The sequence below is a fragment of the Hypanus sabinus genome, chromosome 7, assembly GCF_030144855.1.
Source record: "Hypanus sabinus isolate sHypSab1 chromosome 7, sHypSab1.hap1, whole genome shotgun sequence".
Classification (NCBI taxonomy): domain Eukaryota; kingdom Metazoa; phylum Chordata; class Chondrichthyes; order Myliobatiformes; family Dasyatidae; genus Hypanus; species Hypanus sabinus.
In genome coordinates, this window is record NC_082712.1 from 178,576,458 (window position 1) to 178,602,595 (window position 26,138).

General features: G+C 41.8%; 1 protein-coding gene across 1 annotated transcript in view; it reads right to left on the bottom strand.

Annotated features, from left to right (window-relative positions):
* Nucleotides 1-26,138, bottom strand: part of ctr9 (CTR9 homolog, Paf1/RNA polymerase II complex component) — a 108,111-nt gene that overhangs the window by 54,948 nt on the left and 27,025 nt on the right. Inside the window, exons 7-11 of the mRNA XM_059976231.1 lie at nucleotides 15,176-15,283; nucleotides 11,575-11,682; nucleotides 8,270-8,506; nucleotides 8,071-8,160; nucleotides 3,499-3,627 (exon numbers count right to left, since the gene is read on the bottom strand). Coding sequence (XP_059832214.1) covers nucleotides 3,499-3,627; nucleotides 8,071-8,160; nucleotides 8,270-8,506; nucleotides 11,575-11,682; nucleotides 15,176-15,283 — 672 coding nt within the window. The remainder of the gene's footprint in view (nucleotides 1-3,498; nucleotides 3,628-8,070; nucleotides 8,161-8,269; nucleotides 8,507-11,574; nucleotides 11,683-15,175; nucleotides 15,284-26,138) is intronic.

The window sequence follows — 26,138 nt, forward strand, 5'->3', positions numbered from 1 at the left end:
GGTTAGAGGAAGTCATTACAAGAGATTGCTAGGACCTTGACAGGGATCTGTGTACCCTTCTTAGTCACAGGTGACAGCCCAGACGACTGGAGAGTAGCCAATGATACTCCTTGTTTTAGGCAATAAGGATAATCCAGGGAATTACAGATGACGAGCCTTACATTAGTGGCAGGGAAATTACTACAGAAGATTCTTGAGAATAAGATTGATCCACCCAGGAGTCACTGGGAAAGTATGGACTTATCTCGATAGTCAGCATGGCTCTACGCAGTGCAGGTCACGTTTTACAAACCTGATTTAAGTTTTTTAAGGAGGTGATGAAGGTGATTGTTGAGGTAAGGCAGTAAAGCATTCGATCAGGTCTCTGATGTAGGCTAATCCAGAAGATGAAGGATTGTGGAATCCATTGTGACCTGGTAGATTGGATTCAAAAGTGGCTTGGTCATACATGACAGAGATTGCTGGTGGAGGGATGTTATTCTAACTGATATTGATAAACTGTGATGTTTCATAAGGATCAGTGCTGGGACCCTTAATGTTTCTGATATGCAACAGATTGAATGTAAGTGCAGGCAGACTGAATAGTAAGTCTGCATTAATTCATGACCCTAAAAATTGGCCTTCCAGAGAGCAAGGTTGTCAAAGAATACAGGAGGATTTAGATTAATTGGAAAAGATTGATTACCTATCATATCTGAAACTTGTGCGGGAGTTTTTAAACTGGAAAAGTCATTGCATTGAGGCAGTTCCACTCTCTTCGCCCTGGAAGTCCGGGTCTAGTGCTATGAGTTTTCATCACAACCGGGGTCTTCCTTAGTTGCAGTGGATGACCCTGGGCTCTTCTGTGCCTTGTCATGCTCTTCACTCTCCATAAAGCATTGTAGGACTGCCTTCCTGGCCATTGGTTTCACTGTAGATCCCATCTGTCCAATCCACCGGAGTTGACTTCACATGCTAGGACAGGCATGTCCCTATCCCACTGGGGTATGATGCCCACCGCCTACCCTCACCTGGTTTAGCCCACCCGAAATTGCATACTGGGGTGTGGCCTCTGTCACTGAGCGACCGGTGGGGCCCAAAGTTGAGTGAGCTGCCCCAGAATGGAAAGAGCTACAGTTGGAAATATGGGTGAACATATGGCAGATGAGGTATAATCTGGACATGCATGAGGTGATACATGTTGGGAGGCCAAATTTAAGAAACTATATAGTAAAAGGGTGTGGGGCTAGGAACCTAATCTTGTAAAAACCCAGAACTACATAAATGCCAATAGAAGCTCTGAAGACCTGATCCTTTGGAGAATGATACACTAATAAGATGGGAGACAGAGGGCTCTAGCGAGCTACTGATGGTGGGCTGAGACCCCAGTAGTGATGGGCTGAAGAAGATGCAGTAAAAGGCAGCACTCTTAGGATCATTGATGTACAGTAGTTCAAGTTCAGATTTGTTGCCTTGGGCATACAAAGCCAGGGCATTAATGCTATGAAGACTCCCCAGGATGCTGTGCTGCATGCCCGCTAATATGATGAATTGATAAGTGAGGTTTTGGGTCTTCTCCAGGGTTTGGATCTGAGCACTGAACTTTGGTTCACAATGCTGCGGTTCGCTTCAATTGTTTGCGTGATTTTCATTTGCTTTCTCTTGCACAATGAGTGTTGGACTTTTATTTTTATTTTTTTCAGACAGACAGACAGACAGACATACTTTACTGATCCCAAGGGAAACTGGGTTTCGTTACAGTCGCACCAACCAAGAATAGTGTAGTCCTTTAATTGGTCCCCCCCCCCACCCCACCGGTTTTTTGCTTTGTGGCTATCTGTGAACAAGCAAATCTCAAGAAATCTCAAGGTTGTATAATTTACATATTCTTTGATAATAAATCAATCTTGAAAATTAGCTTGCTGCATCATAAATATTTTAACAATAAATGCAAAGGAATCTTGTGGTACAAGTCATTAGGTCTCTGAAAGTGGCAACACATGTAGCGAAGCCAGATGGCGAAGAAAGCTTGCAGACAATTAGGGCATTGAATTACTACTTTCAGGAACCAGGTACCCCTTATCATCAAACAGTTGAACCAGAGGGGATAACTGCAGTCAACTTCACTCATCCCAACACTGAACTGCTCCCACAACTTATGGACTAACTTCAAGGACTCTTAATCTCATATTTATTGTCTTTATTCATCATTATTTTGTTTCTCTTTTTGTATTTGCACAATTTGATGTCTCTTTCACATTGATTGTCTGTCTTGTGTGCAGTTTCATTGATTCTTTGTATTTTCTGTGAAAGTCCGCAAGAAAATGGATCTCGGCATTGTATATAGTGACATTAATATGCATGATAATAAATTTACTCTGATCTCTGTTTGAGTATAAAAGTTGGCAAGCCGTGTTAAACAGTACAAAACTTTGATTAGGCTGCATTGTGAGTATTACAGGAAGGATGTGGAGACTTTGGAGATACTGCAGAAGAGGTTCACTGGAATTAGAGTATGAGCTATATGGAGAGGTTGGACAAATTTGGGCTGTTTTCTCTGGAATGTCAGAGGCTGAGTGGAGACCTATTAAAATATAAACACAATTCTGAAACGCATAGGAAGGGTAGGTAGTCAAGATTTTTTCCAGGGTGGAAATGTCAAATATGAGATGGCATAAGATTGAAAGTGAGAGGGAGAAAGTTGAAGAGATTTGAGTGCCAAGTTTTTCTTGTACACACCAAGAGGAGGTGGCGTAAGCAGTTTAAGCAATGTTTAAAAAGCATTTAGATAGGTACATGAATAAGTGGGGATGGAGGGATATGGACCACACGCAGACAGAAGAAATGTAGTATAAATTGTCGTGGCCAGCAAAGACATGGTGTGCCGAAAGGCCTGTGCCTGTACTGTACTGTACTGTTCTATGAACTAGATCCAGATTCAGGTTAATATCACTGGCATATGTTGTGAATTTTTTTGTTTTGTACTAGTAGTACATTGTAATACATAGTAATTAAAGCTATAAAGTATAATAGCAGTACATATTTAAAAAATTAAATAAGTTGTGCAAATAGAGAGGAAAAAATACTGAGCAAGTGTTCATGGGTTCATTGACTATTCCGAAATCTGATGGCAGAGGGGAAGAAGATGTCTCTGAATCATTGAGTGTGTGTCTTCAGGCTCTTGTACTTCCCCCTGATGGTAGCAACGAGAAGAGGGCCTGTTTTGGGCACTGTGCATCCTTAATGATGGATGTCACCTTTTGATGGTGTTGTTGATATTGGGGAGGTTAGTGCCCATGAAAGAGCTGGCTGAGTTTGTACAATCCAAAAGGGAGGCTCTATAAACAAACCCATCTAGTGAGAAATCATCAATAGATTGACAGGTAAAGGAAATAACAAGAATGAAGGTAGAGGAACAAAGCAGGAAACAAGCAAGGAAATTGGAAATCCACATTACGATTCTTAGCCAAGATTTACTATATGATAGGAAAGATGGTTTAAAGGCTTCAAGAGAATTACCTTCGCTTCTCCCAAGTTTCCCAGTCGGAAATGAAGTGCGCCAACGTTGTTGAGGATCTCAGGAGGGACATCAGCCTGCACTTTCTCCTGAAGGATACGTGTTGCTGTACCATAGGCTGAAAGGGCACCCTACAAACAGAATCCAGACAAACTCACAACACCAAAAGCCACAATACCAAGTAACTGCCACGTGCAGATAATCTCAATCAGCACATGGAAACCTGCCATACTATTGCCCAACTTTGTCTGTCATTGCAATATGTTTGGTAGCTGAACACTGAATCATTTCACTGTACTTACAAGCGCTATGGGTTCATTTTTTTTCACAGAATCAGATTCAGGTTAATTATCACTGATGTATGTTGTGAAATTTACTGTTCTGTGGCAGTACAGATCCACACATAAAAAATTACTATAAATTACAATTAAGATATGAAAACATACAAGTAATGCAGAAACAGAGCAAAATAATGAGGCAGTGTTCATGAATTCATAGACTGTTCAGAAGTTTGATGAGAGGAGGGACTTTCAGAAACAAAGAATGGAGCACATTCAGGGAGGTGCTACCAATGATCATCACGTCAACATTGATGAAAATGCGGCATTGGTGACTGGCTACATAGGAAAATGCAATACTGTGATTAAGTACTACACTGCTAGGGCAAACCAGAAACCATGTCTGCAGAGGTTAATGCACTGCTTAAGAATCGGGCTGCTGACTGCAGATCACGGATAGGCTGACTCTAAGGTCAGCTAGAGACATGCCACCAGGATGGCAGAGGAAAAGTACTCAGAAAGTTCAGATATCTTGGTGCTTGAGACATGCGGCACATGTAACAAGGTTTACAAACCATAACCGATTACAAGTCCACCCTGAATGTAAACAACAGCAACATCTTCATTCTTGATAGGCTGAATGCTTTCTATGCATGATTTGACCAACTGAATGATGTCACATAGAGGAAAGATCCCTCTCCCCCTAAGGAACAGGCACCTGTCCGGCAACAGCCGAGGGAAGGAGAATCCTAGACAGGGTAAACCCAAGCAAAGCTATGGGGCCAGACAATATACCTGGTTAGGTGCTGACTAACAAAGGTCTTAATGGACTTCTTTAATATCTCTTTTGCAACAGTCCACTATCCCTGCAGGCTTCAAGACTGCGACCATTGTTCTGGTGTTCGAGAAAGCGACGGTAATTGGCCTAATTGATTACCGCCCAGTGGCACTGACTTCAACAATCATGAAATGCTTTGAGCGGCTGGTAACGGATCATATAAAATCCAACCTTCCAGCTACATTGGAGCCTTTCCAATTCACCTACTGCTGAAACTGGTCCACTGATGATACCATAGCCTTGGCCCTCCACTCCATCCTGTCCCACCTAGAAAATGATGCCTCATATGCCAGGATGATGTTCACTGGCATCTGCTTGGTAGTTAACATGATCATCCCTTAGAAGCCGGTGGGCAATCTATCCTCAATGGGACTCAATACCCTTCTCTGTAACTGGATCTTGGACTTTACGGAAAACCCCCAGTCAGTCCAAATTGGTAGCAACGCCTTAAGCTCCATAATGCACTGCTGTTCACACCGTTGGCTTACTATGGTTTTGTCAGATTCAGTTCAAACTGCACCATCAGCTTCGCTGGTAATACAACAATCTCAACATGGACAAAAGAAATGAATGTGGACCAGGAAGGCACAGGTTAACCACTCTCTATTGCACATCAATGGCTCTGCCAGGGAGGGAGTGCAGTTTTGGGCCCTTTATCTGAGAAAGTATGTGTTGACATTGGAGAGGGTTCAAAGGAGGAATAAACTCTTCTCAGGCTTCCAGCCAGGTACAGGCCCCAATTATAAATGTCGGTTATAATCGATACCTGCACCCGGCTGGAAGCAAAAGAGCTTATCTGTTATATATGCTGGGAAAGCACTAGATCCTTGTTAAAGGGGTTCATGAGAATGATTCTGGCATTGTAAGGCTTGTCACATGAAGAGCATTTGATGGCTCTGGGCCTGTGCTCACTGGATTCAGAAGAAAGAGGGGTGACCTCATTGAAAACTATTAAATGGTGTAAGGTCTCAATTGTTATGAAGGTACCACAGCTCTGAGGGGCCGAAGGAGCGGAAGCAGCCCCCTCCTTCCAGAGAATCGCAAGATCGCTATTAATTCGGGTCTCGGAAGTGAGAGACAATGCAACGGTTCTGGCCATTGTTCTTAGAGGCACCTGTGTGTCCCTACTACGTGACAGCTATCATGGACATGGACACCCTCGGGCAATGTGGGGGTGGAGATTACATCACCCTACTTTGATGGACATCTACAACTCTGCAAATAAAGATAAAAGCAGACTGCAGGAGGCAGTACCCTAGCGATGCACCAGAAGAACTTGCTCGCTCAACGCTCCCGGGAGAGCTGGAAGCCACTCAACGCCACGTGTGCTCCTAACTCCTTTGCCTGGGGAGCGAGTGGCTGGTAATACCGAGAAGGACTTCGAACTAACAACGGGGAGACCAACGCTCCCCTGATTTTTAACGGAGTGGCTTCATAAAGATACGGGCAAGTTTTCTTTTCGTTTTCACCAATCCCTCTAAAACACGTGAAACCCAGCGATTCCTCGAAAGGCTAAAGTCTGCAGACTTCTGAATGACTTTTTATATTTCCAATGGAAAAAAAAATATTATCCCCTAGACAACAGCCGAGATTACTTCTTAATGATGATTATGACTATACCTGCGCTTTAGATTGAGTATTGGGGATGTGCATTATCTGAATGTTTGCATTAACCTTACTTTTGTGCCCCTTTATAAATAAAAACGTTTGAAAATAGTGACATCAGACTTCAACGGACCTCCCTATCTTTGCTGGTAAGTTCTCCAGTTACGGGATACGTAACACAATAGACTGGATGCTTCTTATGGTGGGGGAGAATAAGACCAGAGGACAAAGCCTCAGAATAGAGGGCTGTCTTTTAAAACTGAAATAAGGAGAAATTTCTTTAGCCAGAGAGTGGTGATTTTGTGGAATTCAATGCCACAGATGGCTGTGGAGGCCAAGTTATTGGGTATATTTAAGACAGAGGTTGATAGATTCTTGATTAGTCAGGGCACAAAGGGATTCATGGAGAGGGCTGGAGATTGGGGCTGAGAGGTAAAATGGATCAGCCATGATGAAATGGTGCAGCAGACTCAATGGGCCAAATGGCCTAATTCTGCTCCTATATCTTATGGTATCATAATACAAAGTTCCTTGGTGTGCACATCATCTAACCTGGACCCACAACATTTCTTCATCTCTGCACAGAAGCGTCTACACTTTCGGAGGAGACTGAGGTGTGCAAGGTTCCCTGTCCTATTCTACCAACTTTCTACAGGAGCACCAAAGAGGGCATCCTCTTCTGGCGGGATCATTGTGTGGTATGAAAGTTGAAAGGTATTGGCCTGAAAGACCCTACAGAAGATAGTAAGAACAGCCAAGAGGATCAGCGGGGTCTCCCTCCTCCCTATTTGTGACATTTACCAGGGGTGTTATACATGAAGGGCCAGAGGCATTGTTGAGGATCCCCAACACACATCCCAAAGTCTTTCACCCAGTAACGTCAGGAAGGAGATACTGGAGCATCAGTACTAGGACTGCCAGACTGGGTAACTGCTCCTTGCCGCAGGCTATAAAACTAATGAATAATCTTCCACCACTGAGATCTCGTCACTAGCTGTTTACTGCTTATTGCTTATCTGTGCTGTGCACTGCATGCACTTTGAATTATATTTTATTAAGTTATTTGTAGAAATACTTTGTATTACGTGCTGTGTGAGATACATGCTTTGTGGAAGAAAGTTGTTTCGTTTGATTACATGTATGTACAGTCAGATGACAATAAACTTCAGCTTGAACTTGAAGCAGTTTCTAAATCACTGAGCCTGTACATTCTGGCTCCTGTACCTTCTTTTTGATGGTAGTAACGAGAAGAGGGCTTGTCATGGATGGAGGGGATTCTTAATGATGGATGTCACCTTTTTTATGGCATTGCCTTTTAAAGATGTCCTCAGTGGCGGGTGCTAGTGCTCATTATGGAGCTGGATGAGTCTACAACCTTTTGCAGCCTTTTCTGTTACTGTGCATTGGCCCCTCCACACTCCTTTCATACACCTCTTTTGCCCTGCAATACTAAAATTCCTATTTTTCAAGGAACTTCCTTTATGATCTGACTCATTTTCTCTGCCTCTGTACACTTCCTCACTATTTTATTTCTCTCTCTTCGCACTGCTTATAATATATATATATAAAAATAGAACTAAAAATTACATTATAACTATAAATTACATTATAAATATAACTAAATTACAATAAGTGTGTGTTGATATGAGTGTGCATGTATTATACACACACATTTTTAATTGTAATTTATAGTAATCTTATTATGTAATTGCAAAGTACTGCTTCTGCAAAGCAACAAATTTCACGACATATGTCAGTGATATTAATCCTGATGCTGAATCTGATTTCCCTGTATGAGGTGATATCTCACCTGCTGAGCACTCTCTGTATTTATTACAGAGCTGTACCCATACCTGAATATCGGACTGTTCGAGGATCTGAGCCAGTTCAATCCAGGCCTCCACATCATCTGGGTACTGTTCAGTCACTTTCTTCAGGTGACCCTTGAAAAAAGTTGGGAATACTTTAGAGAAAGGCATTTGAAGCCATGTCAAGACATACCAAAACAAGCTTACTGCTACAATGGGAAAGTATAAATCCTAAGCTTTGTACCTTTGCAACTTCCCTCTTCTCCTGCTCCTCTGATGTGGCGTAGAGTGAACCTAGAATCTTCATAGTTTCGTAGTTGTTGGGGTAGGCCTTGAGAACTTTCTCAAAGCACTGTGCAGCATTTTCCTTGTCCCCTCGATAAATGTACATTTGCCCGAGGCCGAAGAAGGGCAGAACAAAGGTAGTGGAAGCAAACTGTGTAGCTTGATAATAGTACTGGAAAGCCTGATCATAATCACCCTATGGAACAAGAACAAGGACATCTGTAGTGTTAGTGTTGGCTGGAAGCCAAGATTATGTTAGCAGACTGCACTTGAAGTATTGTGAGCCCCTTATCCAAAAGATGTCCTGGCACTGATGAGCATTTAGGGGAGGTTCATGAGAACGATTCCAGGAATGAAAAGGTTAATGTTTGAAAAGTGTTTGATGGCTCTGGGCCTGTACTTACTGGTGTTTAGAAGAATGAGAGGGGGATCTAATTGAAACATATTGAATATTGAAAGGACTAGATAGAGTGGATGTGGAGTTGATGTTTTTAATAGTGGGGGAGTCTAGGACCAGAGGGCACAGTCTCAGAATAGAGGAACATCCATTTACAACAGAGATGAGGTGGAATTTTTTTAAGCCAAAGTGAATCTATGGAATTCACTGCCACAGACAGCAGTGGAGGCCAAGTCATTGAGTATATTTAAAGTGGTGGTTGATAGGTTCTTGATTAGTCAGAGCGTCAAAGATGACCGGGAGAAGGCAGGATAATGAGGTTGAGAGGGATAGTAAGTCTGTCATCATGGAATGGTGGAACAAACTTGATGGGCCAAATGGTCAATACTATGCTTATGTCTTATGGTCTTACAGGTACACAATAAAAACAATGGTACTTCACAGAGTGCAAATTCATTACAGCGCTCTTGGTCCTGGAATATTACCTCACAGTTGCATACGTTCTATACTCAAACAAGAGAAGTCCACTTAGATCATGTAATTAGGCAGATATCCACTTAGAGAACATTCAAAAGTTCAAATTACATTTATTACTGAAGTATATATACAATATACAACCCTGTGACTGCAAAACAAAGAAACACAATAGAATCCACGAAAAACACCACACAACAAAGACAGTCAAACAGTTAAGGTGCTAAAAAGAAGAAATAATGCAAACAATAAAAATTGAAGAAATGACACACAGAACTGCATGGTCCTGGAAAATGAGCCCAGAGCATGCAGCCAATTCACCACCAACTCCCAAAGGGAAATTACATGCAATGGATTGCAGTATTGTAATCCAGAAAAAGTACATTTAGTAGAAAAGTTAATGGTTACGGGATAGCACGTTGTAATGGCATGTCAGAGTTGTGAATACTGCCCAGTTTATAATGTAAACTCTCTCCCCCATTCACTCTGTCTACAAATGCCATTGCCCCAGGAAAGCAGCAAACATGTTCAAGAATCCTTCTATCCTTGTTCATTCTTTCTTCTCCCTGCTCCCATTGAGCAGAAGATACAAAAGCTCAAGAACATGTACCAGCAGGCTCAAGGACAACTTCAACCTTGTTGCCATTTAGATTAGTGAATGGATCTCTTACATGATGCACAGAAATTCTTGATCTCTCAGTCTACGTTGCCATGGCCCTTGCACTCTGTGTCTCTCTGCTCTACACTTTCTCTGTAACATTGTATCCTACAATCTGTTTTTTTCCCCTTTCCAGTTTGAGAGTGTTGTTAATAAGGCATGCACGTTTTGTGCCTTTACATAATAGGTTCCTTAAGGTCGTCATAGCTGAGAGCGGGGAGAGGCAGTGGGGATAAGTTCCCACTACCTATTAATGCTCCCAACCACATAAATCTCAAGTAGTCTCTGACAACCAAGTCCTGCTCCTGACCTTCACGTGTAGCTTAGCTATTAAATCTGGTTACTGGCACCTTAAAACCAGTCATTTCCAACAGATGGGGCTTGTCAGCTGTGGTTGGCAGCTCATCAAGGAAAACTCAAATCTCAAACCACCACTGCCTTGCGGATATACCCACTCATGGGGAAGGCTTCAGGAGTAGACCCCGAGGAAAAACCCAGAGCAGGAGTCCCTAAGGCAATCTTATTTTGAGTTCAATGCTGACTGGTATCTCCTGCAATGCTGCTGGTGCCAAACTGTATCTGCTGCATCTCGACTTTGACAGCTAGGATGCAACATCCATGGTCAACCCCAACCAACAAAGGCCACTGACATTCACATGATAGGTTTGGATCATAAAAGCAGGGAAGTCTCACTCTATCTTTATAAAGCACAGCTGTAGCCTTAATTGAAGAATTGTGTTCATTTCTGATTGCTTCATCATTAGAAGCTTGTGGAGATTCTGGAATAGATCCAGAGGAGATGAGGTACTGTAGTTACAAGGATAGATTGGAGAAGCTGTAACTGGTGTCTTGGAGAAGAAAAGTTTAGGACAATATCTGATGAATGCAGAAAAGATATAGAGGTGCCTGAACAGAGTGGATAGTGGGTTGATCAAAATTATCCCCTTAGTGGGAAAAATTGCAAAGGAAAGATCCAGATTTATTTATCACATGTATGCCTTGGCAGCGTAGCAGTTAGCATGACACTAGTTTTTTCCTGTGTGTACATGGGTTTTCTCCAGTGCTCCAGTTTGCTCTCACGGCCCAAATACCTACTGCGATTAAGTTAGGGTTAAATAGGTGGGTTGCTGGGCAGTACAGCTTGAAGGGTCAAAGGGCCTGTTCTGCAATGTATCTCAATAAATTAATCAATACATACAGTGAAATGCATCACTTGCATTAAAAGTAAATTGCAAGGGTACATGGAAATAAGACCAATAGATTGCTCCCCTAGGAGTCTGAATGGCCTCCTACAGTGTTGTATGTTGAAACAGAGGTTAACCATGATATAACTGCTTCTACTCATTCATATCCCAGCCACTAAAGATGATTTGCTCCTTTGAGGGCTTTATAACAGAAGATACTTACATTAGGGAAGTGGTTATGTAGCATCCACGCCAAGACACCAGAATCAAAAAACAGTTACTTTTCCCAAGCAGCAAGGCTGATCAACACCTCCACTCATTACTTTATGTACAGCCTAGCGTCCCTTTATGGACATACAATCAATCTATGTATATAAGTTACCTTTTATGTATATTTTTTCTTATTTTACTGTTCTTTATTTTATTGCATTTTTTGTGCTGCTTCAGATCCGGAGTAATAATTATTTTATTTTCCTTTACACGTGTGTACTGGAAATAACATTAAACAATCTTGACCTTGAATGTTGACTGAAAAGTTTTCAGTAACTCACCTGCACATGGAAGGACCTGGCTAACTGGTAGCAACTCTCAGCCTGCATAGCCTCCACCTCAGTATTATGAAAGGCATGGAGAGCCAGATGCTGTACTTTGCTGTAATCCTGAAAATGAATGATAATTTGTAAAACAGCCAAACTACACAGCACTGCCCTGTCAAAATAAAAACTGCTTTCAAGAAGCTAATAAAACCGCAGGAATTATTTATTTTCACAAGGACTGGATCTCAGAAGAGGTAAAGGAAAATTGAGCCCTGATGAAGGGTTTTGGCATGAAACATCGACTGCTTATTCCCCTACGTAGATGCCTGACCTGCTGAGTTCCAAAAGCGGTTTGTGTGTGCTACTCGAGAAATATGTGGGTGACCATGGTCTTTCTTGGCAAATTTTTCTACAGAAGTGGTTTGCCATTGCCTTCTTCTGGGGAGTGTCTTTACAATACAGGTGACCCCTGTCATTATCAATATTCTTCAGAGATTGTCCGATTGGCGTTAGGGGTAGCATAACCAGGACTTGTGATATACATCAGCTGCTCATAAGACCATCCACCACCACCTCCCATGGCTTCACATGATCCTGATAGTGCGGCTAAGCAGGAGCTACACATTGCCCAAGAGCGACCTGTAGACTAGCAGACTGACGGCATGCCTTACAACTCCTTTAGTAAAAGAGACTTATTTCCACCCTGCCACCCATGGCACGTAACGAATGAAAAAGCTCAACAGAAATGAAAAGATAATTTTCAAATTTCAGCAAAAACCCCAGAGTATGTTGGGGCCAGCACTTTGAGACATTTGTTAATTAGGAGGAAGGTGAACTTGAAGTTTAATTTGGTCTTGACTTTACACATGGATCAAGGGTGGAACTGACAAATGATGTTTAAGATGCTACAAGGAATCGGAGCACTTTTCACTTCAATTTCCAATGATTAGGACCAGTTTCACTCTCCCCTCCCCCACATCGCCATGAGATTTTTGAATGGTCCATGAAGCCAAGAACATCACTTCATTATTTTGCTTTTTATGTTCACCTTTTATATCTTTCATATCACAACTTGTTGTAATTTTTTTTCGGTAATGCTATGTACTGCTGCCACAAAGCAACAAATATCATGATGTACACTCAGTGGTCACTTTATTAGGTACATCTGCTCGTCAATGTGAATATCGAATCAGCCAATCATGCAACAGCAACTCAATACATGCAGACATGGTCAAGAGGTTCAGTTGGATGGAATGATTGTTGGTGCCAAATGGGGCAGTTTGAACATCTCAAAAACTGATCTCCTGGGATTTTCACACACAACAGTCCCTAAAGTTTATAGAGAATGGTGCAATAAACAAAAATTATCCAGTAAGCAGCAGTTCTGTGGACAAAAACATCACACACACACATGTGTAAAAACATTCTCAAGATAAGGTGGTTTTTAACCATTATTATCCACCTTAGTGACTGTGGTGGAACAAATGACAATAAAGCAAACAAAACTAAACCGTGGTGTAGTCTGAGAATTTGAATCAGGTTTAACATCACTAGCATATATCATGAAATCTGACGCTTTGTGGCAGCAGTAGATTGTAATAAATAATAAAAAAAAGCTATAAATGACAATAAGTATATGTAAAAAAAATGTAATTAACTAGTGCGAAAAGAGAGGAAACAAAATACTGAGGAAGTGTTCGTGGGTTCACTGTCCAATTATGTAAGAGCAGTTGCTTCATTTATTAACATCAGGTACTATTATAACAACATGAAAGATTTCGAATGCTAACACTAGAGATTCTGCAAATGCTGAAAATCCAAAGCCACACACACATAAAGCTGCAGGAACTCAGCAGGTCAGACAGTATCCATGGAAATTAATAAAGTTGACATTTCAGGCCGAGGCTCTTCATCGGGACTGGAAAGGAAGGGGGAAGAAAGGTACAGGGAGGGTGGGATAAGTGGGCAGACACAATCTCAATGGGTCTTCACACGGCCTTAGACCACCTGGACTATACAAACACCTATGTCAGGATGCTGTTCATCAACTATAGCTCAGCGTTTCACACCATCATTCCCACAATCTTGATTGATAAGTTACAGAACCTGGGCCTCTGTACCTCCTCTATAATTGGATCCTCGACTTCTTAACCAAAAGACCACAATCTGTGCAGATTAGTGATAATATCTCCTCCACTCTGACGATCAACACTGGTGCTCCTCAGGGGTGTGTACTTAGCTCTGCTCTACTCTCTCTAGGCATAGCTCAAACACCATCTATAAATTTGCTGACGATACAACCATTGTTGGTAGAATCTCAGATGGTGATAAGAGGGCGTACAGGAGCAAGATATATCAACTGGCGGAGAGATGTCACAGCAACAACCTTGTTAATAAGAGGAAGGGTAAGACAAAGGAACATATGCCAATCCTCATAGAGGGATCAGAAGTGGAGAGTGAGCAGTTTCAAGCTCCTGGGTGTCAAGATCTCTGAGGATCTAACCTGGTCCCAACATATCGATGCAGTTATAAAGAAGGCAAGACAGTGACTATACTTCATTAGGAGTTTGAAAAGATTTAGTATGTCAACAAATACACTCAAAAAGCTTCAATAGATGTACCATGGAGAACATTCTGACAGTGATCTATCTGGTACGGAGGGGGGGAGTAGCTATTGCACAGGACCGAAAGAAGCTGCAAAGGGTCGTAAATTTAGTCGGCTCCATCTAGGGTACTAGCCTACAAAGTACCCAGGACATCATCATCAACGAGTGGGTGTCTCAGAAAGGCAGAGTCCATTATTAAGGACGTCCAACACCTAGGGAATGCCCTCTTCTCATTGTTACCATCAGGTAAGAGATAAAAAGGTACACACTCAGCAATTCAGGAACAGATTCTTCCCCTCTGCCATCCGACTCCTAAAGGGACATTGAATCCATGAACACTACCTCACTTTTAAAATACGTATTATTTCTGCTTTTGCACAATTTTTAATCTATTCAATATACATATACTGTAATTTAATTATTGATATAAACCTTTTTTCTTCTATATTATGTATTGCATTGAACCGCTGCTGCTAAGTTATTTCATGACACATGCCAGTGACAATGAACTTGATTCTAATTCTGAGTAGAAGCTGGGAGGCGATAGGTGGAAAAGACAAAATGGTGAAGAAGAAGGAATCTGGTAGGAGAGGAGAAGAGATCAGAGGCCAGAGGTGGGAAATGGATTAAGAGGGAAGGGGGATGGGGAAAAATTATCTGAAGTTGGAGAAATCAATGCACATGCCATCAGACTGGAGGCTACCTACACAGAATATGTGGTGTTGCTCTTCTAACCCAAGAGTGATCTCATCACGAAAGAAAAGGATGTCGTGGATTGACATATTAGAATGGCAATGGGGATAGGAATTAAAAAGGTAGCCACTGCAAAGTTCTGCTTTTTACAGATGGCGTGGATTTCCAACACTTTTGATCAGACAAGTCTTCTTCATTTTCAAACTCTCAAACTTTGCTGCTGGGATCCAAATACCTCAATAATTAATTGAATGGGCCCTTACCCACGTTATAATATCAGCCCTGTAAAAGTGAATTCACTCATGCAGATGTCATACCTTTTTGAAGAAGAAGTGATTGGCCAGGTGATTCAATACCATTGGGTTGCTGGGATCGATTGTGTAAGCTCTTGAAAGGAGCTGCACGCCGTTTTTAATGGAATCTGCCTAGAGAAACAGGAAAAGATTTGATAAGTTTGCAGCTTATTCAACATACAATAAAGCAGTAGCACAAAACAAAGTCCACAGCATTTTGTAACCAACTCTTACACAACTGAACTGAACTCCAAACTTGTGCAACTGAATATGCAGACGCAGGACAATTTTTGAGAAATGGAAGAAGCCAAAGTCATAGAACATTATAGCACAGAAACAGGCTATTCAGCCCATCTAGAACATGCAAACCATTAATGTGCCGAGTCCCATCGAACCTGCATCTATCTTTTCCACCTATCACCTCCCTTACTCTCACCACTCTCAGCAAAGAAATTTCCCCCTCACGCCTCCTTAAACATTTCACCTTTCATCCTTAACCTAGGACCTCTAGTCATAGTCTCACCCAACCTCAGTGGAAAATGTCTGCTTGCACTTACCCTAACTAAACCCCTTACCAAAGAACAGTACAGCACAGAAACAGGCCTTTTGCCCCTTCTTGGCTGTGCCAAACCTTTTTTTTGCCTAGTCCCACTGACCTACACATGGACCATATCCTTCCATACCCCTCTCATCCATGTACCTGTCCAAGTTTTTTTTTAATGTTAAAATTGAGCCCGCATTTACCACCTCATCTGGCAGCTCATTCCACACTCCCACCACTCTCTGTGTGAAGAACCCCCCTCCCAATGTTCCCTTTAAACTTTTCCTCCTTCACCCTTAACCCATAACCTTTTTTTTCCCTCCCCCAGCCTCAGTGGAAAAAGCCCACTCACATTCACTCTATCTATACCCATCATAATTTTATATACCTCTATCAAATCTCCCCTCATTCTTCTACACTGCAGGGAATAAAGTCCTAACCTTTTCAACCTTTCTCTGTAAATCAGTTTCTCAAGTCCTGGCAACATCCTTGTAAATCTTCTCTGCACCCTTTCAACCTTATTAATATCCTTCCTATAATTTGGTGACCAAAACTGCACACAATACTCCAAATTCAGCCTCACCAATGCCTTAAACAACCTCACCATAACATTCCAACTCTTACACTCAATACTTCGATTTATAAAGGCCAATGTACCAAAAGCTCTCTTTACGACCTTATCTACCCGTGACGCCACTTTTAGGGAATTTTGTATCTGTATTCCCAGATCCCTCTGTTCCCTCTGTTCTACTGCACTCCTCAGTGCCCTACCATTTATCTTGTACGTTTTACCTTGTTTAGTCCTTCCAAAGTGCAATACTTCACAGTTGTCTGCATTAAACTCCATCTGCCATTTTTCAGCCCATCTTTCCAGCTGGTCCAAATCCCTCTGCAAGCTTTGAAAACCTTTCTCATTGTCCACTACACCTCCAATCTTTGTATCATCAGCAAATTTGCTGATCCAATTTACCACATTATCATCCAGATCATTGATATAGATGACAAATAACAATGGACCCAGCACTGATCCCTGTGGCACACCACTAGTCACAGGTCTCCACTCAGAGTAGCAATCCTCCACTACCACTCTCTGGCTTCTCCCATTGAGCCAATGTCTAATCCAGTTTACTACCTCACCATGTATACCTAGCGACTGAATCTTCCTAACTAACCTTCCATGCGGGACCTTGTCAAAGGCCTTACTGAAGTCCACGTAGACAACATCCACTGCCTTCCCTTCATCCACTTTCCTGGTAACCTCCTCAAAAAACTCTAATAAATTTGTTAAACATGACCTACCATGCACAAAGCCACGTTGACTCTTCCTAATAAGTTCCTGTCTATCCAAATACTTGTAGATCTGATTTCTTAGTACTCCTTCCAATAATTTACCTACTACCGATGTCAAACTTATCAGCCTATAATTTCCCGGATTACTTTTAGAGCCTTTTTTAAACAACGGAACAATGTGAGCTATCCTTCAATCCTCCGGCACCTCAGCGTAGTGTTATGAGTGATGGACAGAGCTGATGGACAATGGAGTGCAGAGTTAACCATTTCCCCCCCCCCGAGAACCACAAACTATTACTGTTGCTATGCTGCTTATGAGAGAGAGAGAGATAAATCCCAGGCAAGAACATTTGCTACAGATAAGAGGGGGAGAGAGACTGTTGATTTACTGTATTATGACTCTTCCTAGATTATTTACCTTCCACTACAAGGATTTTACTTTGCTCGTTAACATTCCTCAGGAGATAGCAGGAGTGGCCTGATTTGATGGACACCATCATTCAGAGTTGATGGATAGCTGAGACCCCGTGAATAGGGATAAAAGACTGGTCTGGAGAGACACCCTTCAGACACACCAGTGGACACTGACTGAGTGTTGGGAACCCACAGAAAGGTGGGGGCTTCGGAGACCGAACCAGGAGATCGGTCAGTAAAACTCAGAGTGTTACAGCAGGGCCAGTGGGGACTTGTGCGTGTGTCCACTCATGCCAGAGTGATGAGTCCACCACAGAACGGTCTAGCTGAAGAACAGAGGGTTCATAACTGAATGGCCACAACGACACGACGGATTAAGAAAGCCACAAAAAGTATGCCTGCCGCAGCTGTTGCTGTTACATCTCGCTCGCTCTCTCTCTCCAACAATTTCAATACAACAACCATAACCACCTCAGCATTTATGAACTGAACTCTAAACTTTCCTATGACAATTCATTTACCCCAGACATCAACAGAGCTTGTTTATTATTGATTATTATTATTCCTACATTTTTAGGTTTATTACTAACTTGTTTTATATGTATATTTGCATTTTTGATACCGTATTGTGTAGTTTACTAATAAACACCTTTAGTTTGGTACCACCAGACTCCAACGGATTCTTCTTTCTCTGCTGGTCAGACACCCAGTTACGGGGTACGTAACAGTAGATACTGACATTTTAAATATATCTGCCATTTAATATTTTAAATATATCCCTGCAATTTCAACACTAGTCTCTTTCAACGTCCGAGGGAATACCCTGGGATTTATCTACTCTGATTTGCCTCAAGATAGCAAGCACCTCTTCCTCTTCAATCTGTATAGGTTCCATGACCTCACTACTTGTTTGCCTTATTTCCATTGACTCCATGCCAGTTTCCTTTATAAATACAGATACAAAAAAACAATTTAAGATCTCCCCCATTTCTTTTGGTTCCATACATAGCCCACCACTCTGATCTTCAAGAGGACCAATTTTATCCCTTACTATCTTTTTGCTCTTAATTTACTTGTAGAAGCTCTTTGGATTATCCTTCACCCTGACTGCCAAAGCTACCTCATGTCTTCTTTTAGCCCTCCTGATTTCTTAAGATTTTTTTGCGCTTTTTATGCTCCTCAAGCATTTCATTCACTCAGTTTCCTATACATGTCATACATCTCTCTCTTCTTCTTTATCAGAGTTCCAATATCCCCAGGTTATCCCCAAGGTTCCTTATTCTTATTCACTTTGCCTCTAATCCTGACTGGAACATACAAATTCTGCATTCTCAAAATTTCTCTTTTGAAGGCCTCCCACTTACCAGTGACATCCTTGCCAGAGAACAACCTGTCCCAATCTATGCTTTTCAGATCCTTTCTCATTTCTTCAAATTTGACCTTTTTCCAGTTTAGAACCTCAACCCGAGGACCAGATCTATCTTTATCCATGATCAAGTTGAAACTAATGGTGTTGTGATCACTGGAACCAAAGTGTTTCCCTACACAGTCTTCCGTCACCTATACTAACTTGTTTCCTAATAGGAGATCTAATATTGAAATCTAGTCAATACCTCTAAATATTGATTTAGAAAACTTTCCTGACACATTTTACAAACTCCAACCCATCTGGACCTTTAACAGTATGGGAGTCCCAATCAATACATGGAAAATTAAAATCCCCTACAATCACAACTTTGTTTCCTGCAGTTGTCTGTTATCTCTCTGCAGATTTGCTCCTGCAATTCTCACTGACTATTGGGTGGTCTATAATACAACCCCATTAATGTAGTCATATCTTTCCTACTTCTCAGCTCCATCTATATGGCCTCTGTAGACAAGCCCTCTAATCTGTCCTGCCTGAGCACTGCTGTAACATTTTCACTGACTAGCAATGCCCCCACCCCCACCCTTCATCCCTCTGCCTCTATCACGTCTGAAACATTGGAATCCTGGAACATTGAGCTGCCAGTCCTGCCCCTCCTGTTGCCAAGTTTCACTAATGGCTATAATGTCATAATTCCACGTGTCAATCCACGCCCTCAGCTCCTCTGCCTTCCCCACAGTGCTTGCACTGAAATAGACACACCCCAGAAGATTATTACCACCAAACATAACCCTTCTAATTCTGACTTTGCATGAACTTTTAACATCATTTACTTTCACCCCCGCTCCACTATCTGCTCTGGCATTCTGGTTCCCACCCCCCTGCAAATCTAGTTTAACCCCCCCCCCCCCCCCACAACAGCACTAACAAACCTCTCTGCAAGGATATTGGTCTCTTTGTAGTTCAGGTGTGATCCGTCTCTCTTGTACAGGTACCACCTGCCCCAGAAGAGGTCCCAATGATCCTGAAATCTGAAACCCTGCCCCCTACACCAGTTCCTCAGCCACGTGTTCATCCTCCAGAGCATTCTATTCTTACCCTCACTGGCATGTGAGACAGGTAGTAATCCTGAGATTACTACCCTCAAGGTACTGCTTTTTAACTTCCTACCAAGCTCTCTATACTCACTCTTCTGGACCTCCTCACTCTTTCTTCCTATGCCATAGGTACCGATGTGTACCATGATATCTGGCTGATCACCCTCCCACTTCAGAATGCTGTGCACGTGATCAGAGACATCCCTGACGCTGACACCCAGGAGGCAACAAACCATCCAGGAGTCTTTGTCATGACCACAGAACCTCCTGTCTGTACCTCTAACTATGGAGTCCCCTATCATTACCGCTCTCCTCTTCTTCCACCCTCCCTTCTGCATTGCAGAACCAGACAGTGCCAGAAATCCGGCTGCTGCAGCTTGTCCCAGGTAAGTCAACCTCCAACAGTATCCAAATCAGTATACTTTGAGGGGAATGGCCACAGGGGAACCCTGCTCTGCCTGCCCTTTTCTCTACCCTCGCCTGACGGTAACCCAATTACCTGTGTGCTGCTTCTTTGGCATAACTGCCTCCCTGAAACTACTATCTATAAACTCCTCATTCTCCTGAGTGATCTGGAGGTCATCCAGCCCCTGCTCCAGTTCCCTAACGCGGTTTGTTAGGAGCTGCAGCTGGATGCACTTCTTGCAGGTGTCACTGCCAGGGACACCGGAGGTCTCCCTGACTTGCCACATCCTGCAAGAGGAGCATTCCAACATCCTGCCTGGCATTCTCTCTGCTCTAAACAAACAAAACAAAACTCATCGGAACCTACCTCGCCTCTGCCTGTTGAGCAAAAGCCGTCCCACTGTGCTCCCTCTCACTCCGTTGCCCGCTCTCAACGCTGCCCGCTGTATATGGCGGTCTTTTTTTTTAACCTCTGGCGCTCTACATCACGTGCTTGCACAATCTAGCCTCTTTTCCCCTTATAATTTTTGCATGTTGTATACCTCTATCAATTCTCCCTTTATTCTCCTACACTCCAGGAAATAAACTGTCCACTCTGCCAGCTCTCTCCACAACATGCTTATTTGATTCTCCAAACCTTGCTTCCTGGTAATTCAGCCCACAACAAAATCACTTTAACTGAGAAACCACTGAACTGATATGAAGACTGGGGTACAGATTTCATGTAGAAGTCATAAATTTACACAAGCCTTTCAATTTCCAGAAAGCTTCTGATAAAGTCCCACATAGGAGATTAGTGGGAAAAATTAGGGCACATGGTATTGGGGGCAGAGTATTGACATGGATTGAAAATTGGCTGGCTGACAGGAAACAAAGAGTAGCGATTAACGGGTCCCTTTCGGAATGGCAGGCTGTGACCAGTGGAGTACCGCAAGGTTCAGTGCTGGGACCGCAATGGTTTACAATATACATTAATGATTTAGATGAAGGGATTAAAAGTAACATTAACAAATTTGCTGATGACACAAAGCTGGTGGCAGTGTGAAATGTCAGGAGGATGTTAGGAGAATGCAGGGTGACTTGGACAAGTTGGGTGAGTGGGCAAATGTATGGCAGATGCAGTTTAATGTGGATAAATGTGAGGTTATCCACTTTGGTGGCAAGAACAGGAAGGCAGATTACTATCTAAATGGAGTCAAGTTAGGAAAAGGGGAAGTACAAAGAGATCTAGGTGTTCTTGTACATCAGTCAATGAAAGCAAGCACGCAGGTACAGCAGGCAGTGAAGAAAGCTAATGGCATGCTGGCCTTTATAACAAGAGGAATTGAGTATAGGGCCCTGGTGAGACCCCACCTGGAGTATTGTGTGCAGTTTTGGTCTCCAAATTTGAGGAAGGACATTCTTGCTATTGAGGGAGTGCAGTGTAGGTTCACAAGGTTAATTCCTGGAATGGCGGGACTGTCATATGTTGAAAGATTGGAGCAAATGGGCTTATATACACTGGGATTTAGAAGGATGAAAGGGGATCTGATTGAAACATATAAGATTATTACGGGATTGGACACGCTGGAGGCAGGAAGCATGTTCCCGCTGATGGGGGAGTCCAGAACTAGAGGCCACAGTTTCAGAATAAGGGGTAGGCCATTTAGAACAGAGATGTGGAAAAACTTTTTCACCCAGAGAGTGGTGAATATGTGGAATGCTCTGCCCCAGAAGGCAGTGGAGGCCAAGTCTCTGGATGCATTCAAGAGAGAGTTAGATAGAGCTCTTATAGACAGAGGGGTCAAGGGATATGTGGAGAGGGCAGGAACGGGGTACTGATTGTGTATGATCAGCCATGATCACAGTGAATGGCGGTGCTGGCTAGAAGGGCCAAATGGCCTACTCCTGCACTTACTGTTTATTGTCTATAATGGCATCCAGATATTTCAATGCATGTTGCATTAAATACTCTGATATAAAAAGTACGATAGAAATTTGTGTAAAGAAAGCTTCCACAAACAAATCGATTTTATTTTGACAGGACAGGATGAGGAATAAATACTGATTGAGATAATGTCCCCTGCACTTCTGTAAATTAGTTACAGATTTTAATGAGCCCACCTGGAAGAAACTGGCCCATAGTTTAAGGGAACATTTCAATAGTAGCAACTCTATTGGTACAGTTCTTCCTACCACTGTGAGCTGTAATATTGTCTGAAATATTGATGAAAAGTGTTTATTTAGGAGGACTTCTGGGTCACCATGGGAATGGCAGCGTAGTGAAAGGTCTCTCAGCAAAAAAAGAATGTAAACTACCCCAAAGTCAAAATTAGACAAATATTTACTATTGTATAACTATATCAATAAAAGGGGCTAGGATGATGACTAAGTACAAGAACAAAAAGTTTGCTCAGAAGGCTGATAAGTACGAGATACAACAAGCTTCCCCACAGCTAGCCAGGACGGAGATAATGAGGAAGAGTCGGTGAACCTGACTTTCTCAAGAGAGATTTGTGATTTTTGACAAGAGAACAACAAAATGTATTGAATGAGAAATAGTAAAAACTAAGTTAAGGCTAGATGAAGCTGAAGTGAGGATTGTAGGGACTGAGGAGAGGCTGCAAAATGCAGAGGAAGTGATAGGAGAAATGCTAAAGCTACAAGAGCAGCTCCAGTGGAAGCTAATACACCAAGAAGACCACTCAAGAAGGGAAAATGTGAGGATCTATGGAGTTCCTGAAGGAGCTGAAGATAAACCTGGATTGGTGATTCCCTTCGTGGAGAAGCTGCTTAGAGAGAACCTTGACATACCAGAAGCAAAAGACCTGCAGATACAAAGGGCCCACCGCACGTTAGTGCTGCAGCCTCCGGCAGACGCTCAGCCCAGATCAATTCTAGTCAGATTTCTCAGTTACAGAACAAAGGAGGAAGTGCTTAAACTGGCACGGTAAAAGAAAGTCTTAACGTGGAGCAACTGTAGAATCAGCTTTGACCACGATTACACACCGAAAATCCTCACCAGATGGAAGGAATACGCGGAAACACGGAGGGTCCTGGAGGAAAATAACATCAGATTCCAGACCCTGTATCCAGCTCGGCTAAGAGTCTTTTACGACGAAGGGATAAAAACCTACATCGGGAACGTCGGACCGGGGACTACCCATAGAAGTCATCACCCAGCCGCAGTCGCTACTGGAGACGATTCGGCGATAGTCATGGTAGTCAGTGCAGCAAGGATGCTCCACTCAAACCAGAGTGTCAAGCTACAAGGAAAGGCTGCAAGTATTCAGACGTGAACGCACAGAGTACAGATTAATTAAGAGAAATGACTGAAGAGAGTAAATCGGACTTAAGTGTAAAATTAAAGCTGGTAACTGAAAATAAACTAGGAATAACTTGAATGATAGCAATATGGTCGAGACATAAAAACGAGAGAATTCTCAATGATTGTTCACACTGCAGAGGGCCCTCTAACACTTGGCGAAGATAGAGGTTATCCCTCTGAACTGAGGCAGGTTGGTTCTCAATCCTCACTCACTGTTGGGAGTTGGGGAAAATTTTCAAATCTTCTACATACAAAAATGCCCAGGGTTTTGTTTTGTGTTCTGGTGCACTGTTTGTTTAGAAAAGGACAGTGTTTTCTTTTCTACTAGAGAAAAATGCAAATGAAACTGGTAAAAATAATTTCCTATAATGTTAATGGGGTTTTGAATTCAATTAAGAGAAATAAGATTATGTCCAAATTAAAAAAAGAAAGGGCACAAATAGTTTTTTCTTCAGGAAATGCACATGAGCCAATCCGAACATGCAAAATTAAAAAGAATGGGCTTTAAGCATGTATTTCATTCATCATATAAACTGAGTCACAAAAGAGTAGCTTCTTTAATATCAAGTGCTCTTAACTATGAATATATTTCGGAGACTAAAGACAAAGATGGATGATTTGTAAAGATTACAGGAAGAATAGAAGGTACTGAAATAACATTACTGTTTATGCTCCACCAAGTAGTGAATGGTCATTCTATAGATACATTTTTGACCTAATGGCCAGCCCTCAAGGGGTAGTAATCTGCGGAGGGGTTTTTAATACTAGGTTAAACCCTGTATTAGATTCTTCAGGAACCATTATTCAGAACAAACCTCTGACTAGGGAAGTGAAATCATTGATGGAGGAACTGGGAATAATAGATGTGTGGAGGGAATTAACCCCGCTAGTAAAGACTATACATATCACTCTTTCCCTCATTCAAGGATAGACTATTTTTTTAAATGTTTAACATGGATAGATTCAGGATGAAAGAGTGTAACATTGCAACAATTGATCTGTCGGACTATAGCCCAGTCTCTAATTCTGGAAAGGAAAATGAGAAAAACACTATGGAGGTTAAATTCACATATACTTAATAACCCAAAAGTAATGGAGAGATTAAGGGGAGAAATTAAAGAATACCTAGACCTTACGGACATGGGAGAAACATCACCAGTGATCTTATGGGATACATTGAAAGCTGTACTAAGAGTAAAAATTATTTCCATTACTACTCACATGAAAAAATTCAAAGCACAAAAATTAGCAGACCTTCAAGGAAAATTAAAGCAACTTTAAAATTAATTCTAATTTAAAACTGGAAATTAAGAAACCGTAAAGTGAAATTGATGCGATTTACACATTGGAAACTGAAAGAAATGTTCTTTACCCGAGACAAAAGAATTATGAAGTAGGAGGTAAATCAGCTAGATTATTAGCATATAAATTATGTAAACAATAAGCAGACAATACAATTCATAAAATAAAGAATCCAAAAGGGAAAATTCAAGAGAATTTTGAAACATATTATTGAGAACTGTACTCTCAACCCGGGCCTCCAATGAGTCCCATATAGACACTTTCCTGATTTCTTTAGAATTACCCAAGCTTACAGATTTACAAAATGAATGCTTATTAGAACCAGTAACTTCCAATGAACCGAACGTGGTCATCTCTAGATTAAAGACTGGAAAGTCTCCAGGCTCTGATGGGTTTACCTCAGAGTGGTACAAATCGCTGAACTAGAAAGCGATAATTACCGGCCAGTCAGTGTTCTGAATTTGGATTACAAATTATTTTATTAGCTCATAGACTGGAAAAGGTTCTACCTGGCCTCATCCACTTAGACCAGATTGGATTCATCCAGCAAAGCCAAACTCAGGACAACATAAGGAGAACTTTACATATACTAGAACAGGTTACTAAGAACAGGACAGAGACAATGGTAGTGGGATTAGACACCAAGAAGGCTTTTGATTCAGTTAGATGGCTATTCCTATATAAAGTGTTAGGAACATTTGGCTTTCAAGAAAAGATTATTAAAGTAATCCAGACTTTACACGGGACCTCTCTGACTCTTTTATTTTACAGTGAGGAACTAGACAGAGATGTCCAATTTCCCCTCTCCTCTTTGCACTATACAATGAACCTCTTGCCCAATTGATAAGACAGAGCGAAATTGTAAAAGGTATCAAGGTGGCAGGGATTGAACGGAAAGTAGTGCTATTCACAGATGATGTCTTAGTTTATTTGAGTGAACCAGAAAAATCATTTATAGGATTGTTTACACTGTTGGATGATTTCGGGAAAATATCAGGTTATAAAATTGATGTAAAGAAAACACAGGTTATGTCTCTAAATTATACAGCATCCAAAAAACTGCAGGATACATATGATCTCAAGTGGGAAGCTAAACCATTAAATATTTAGGAATAACACTGCCAAAAGATCTTTCAACGTTGTCACAGGTAAACTATGGGCCTGTAGCGGTGTGCTACACGCAGCGCTAAAGTAACGACACGGAGTCGGTAAACTGCAATTAAAGATAATTTTATTCGAACTTCACAGCCTTGCTTTAAAGCCTC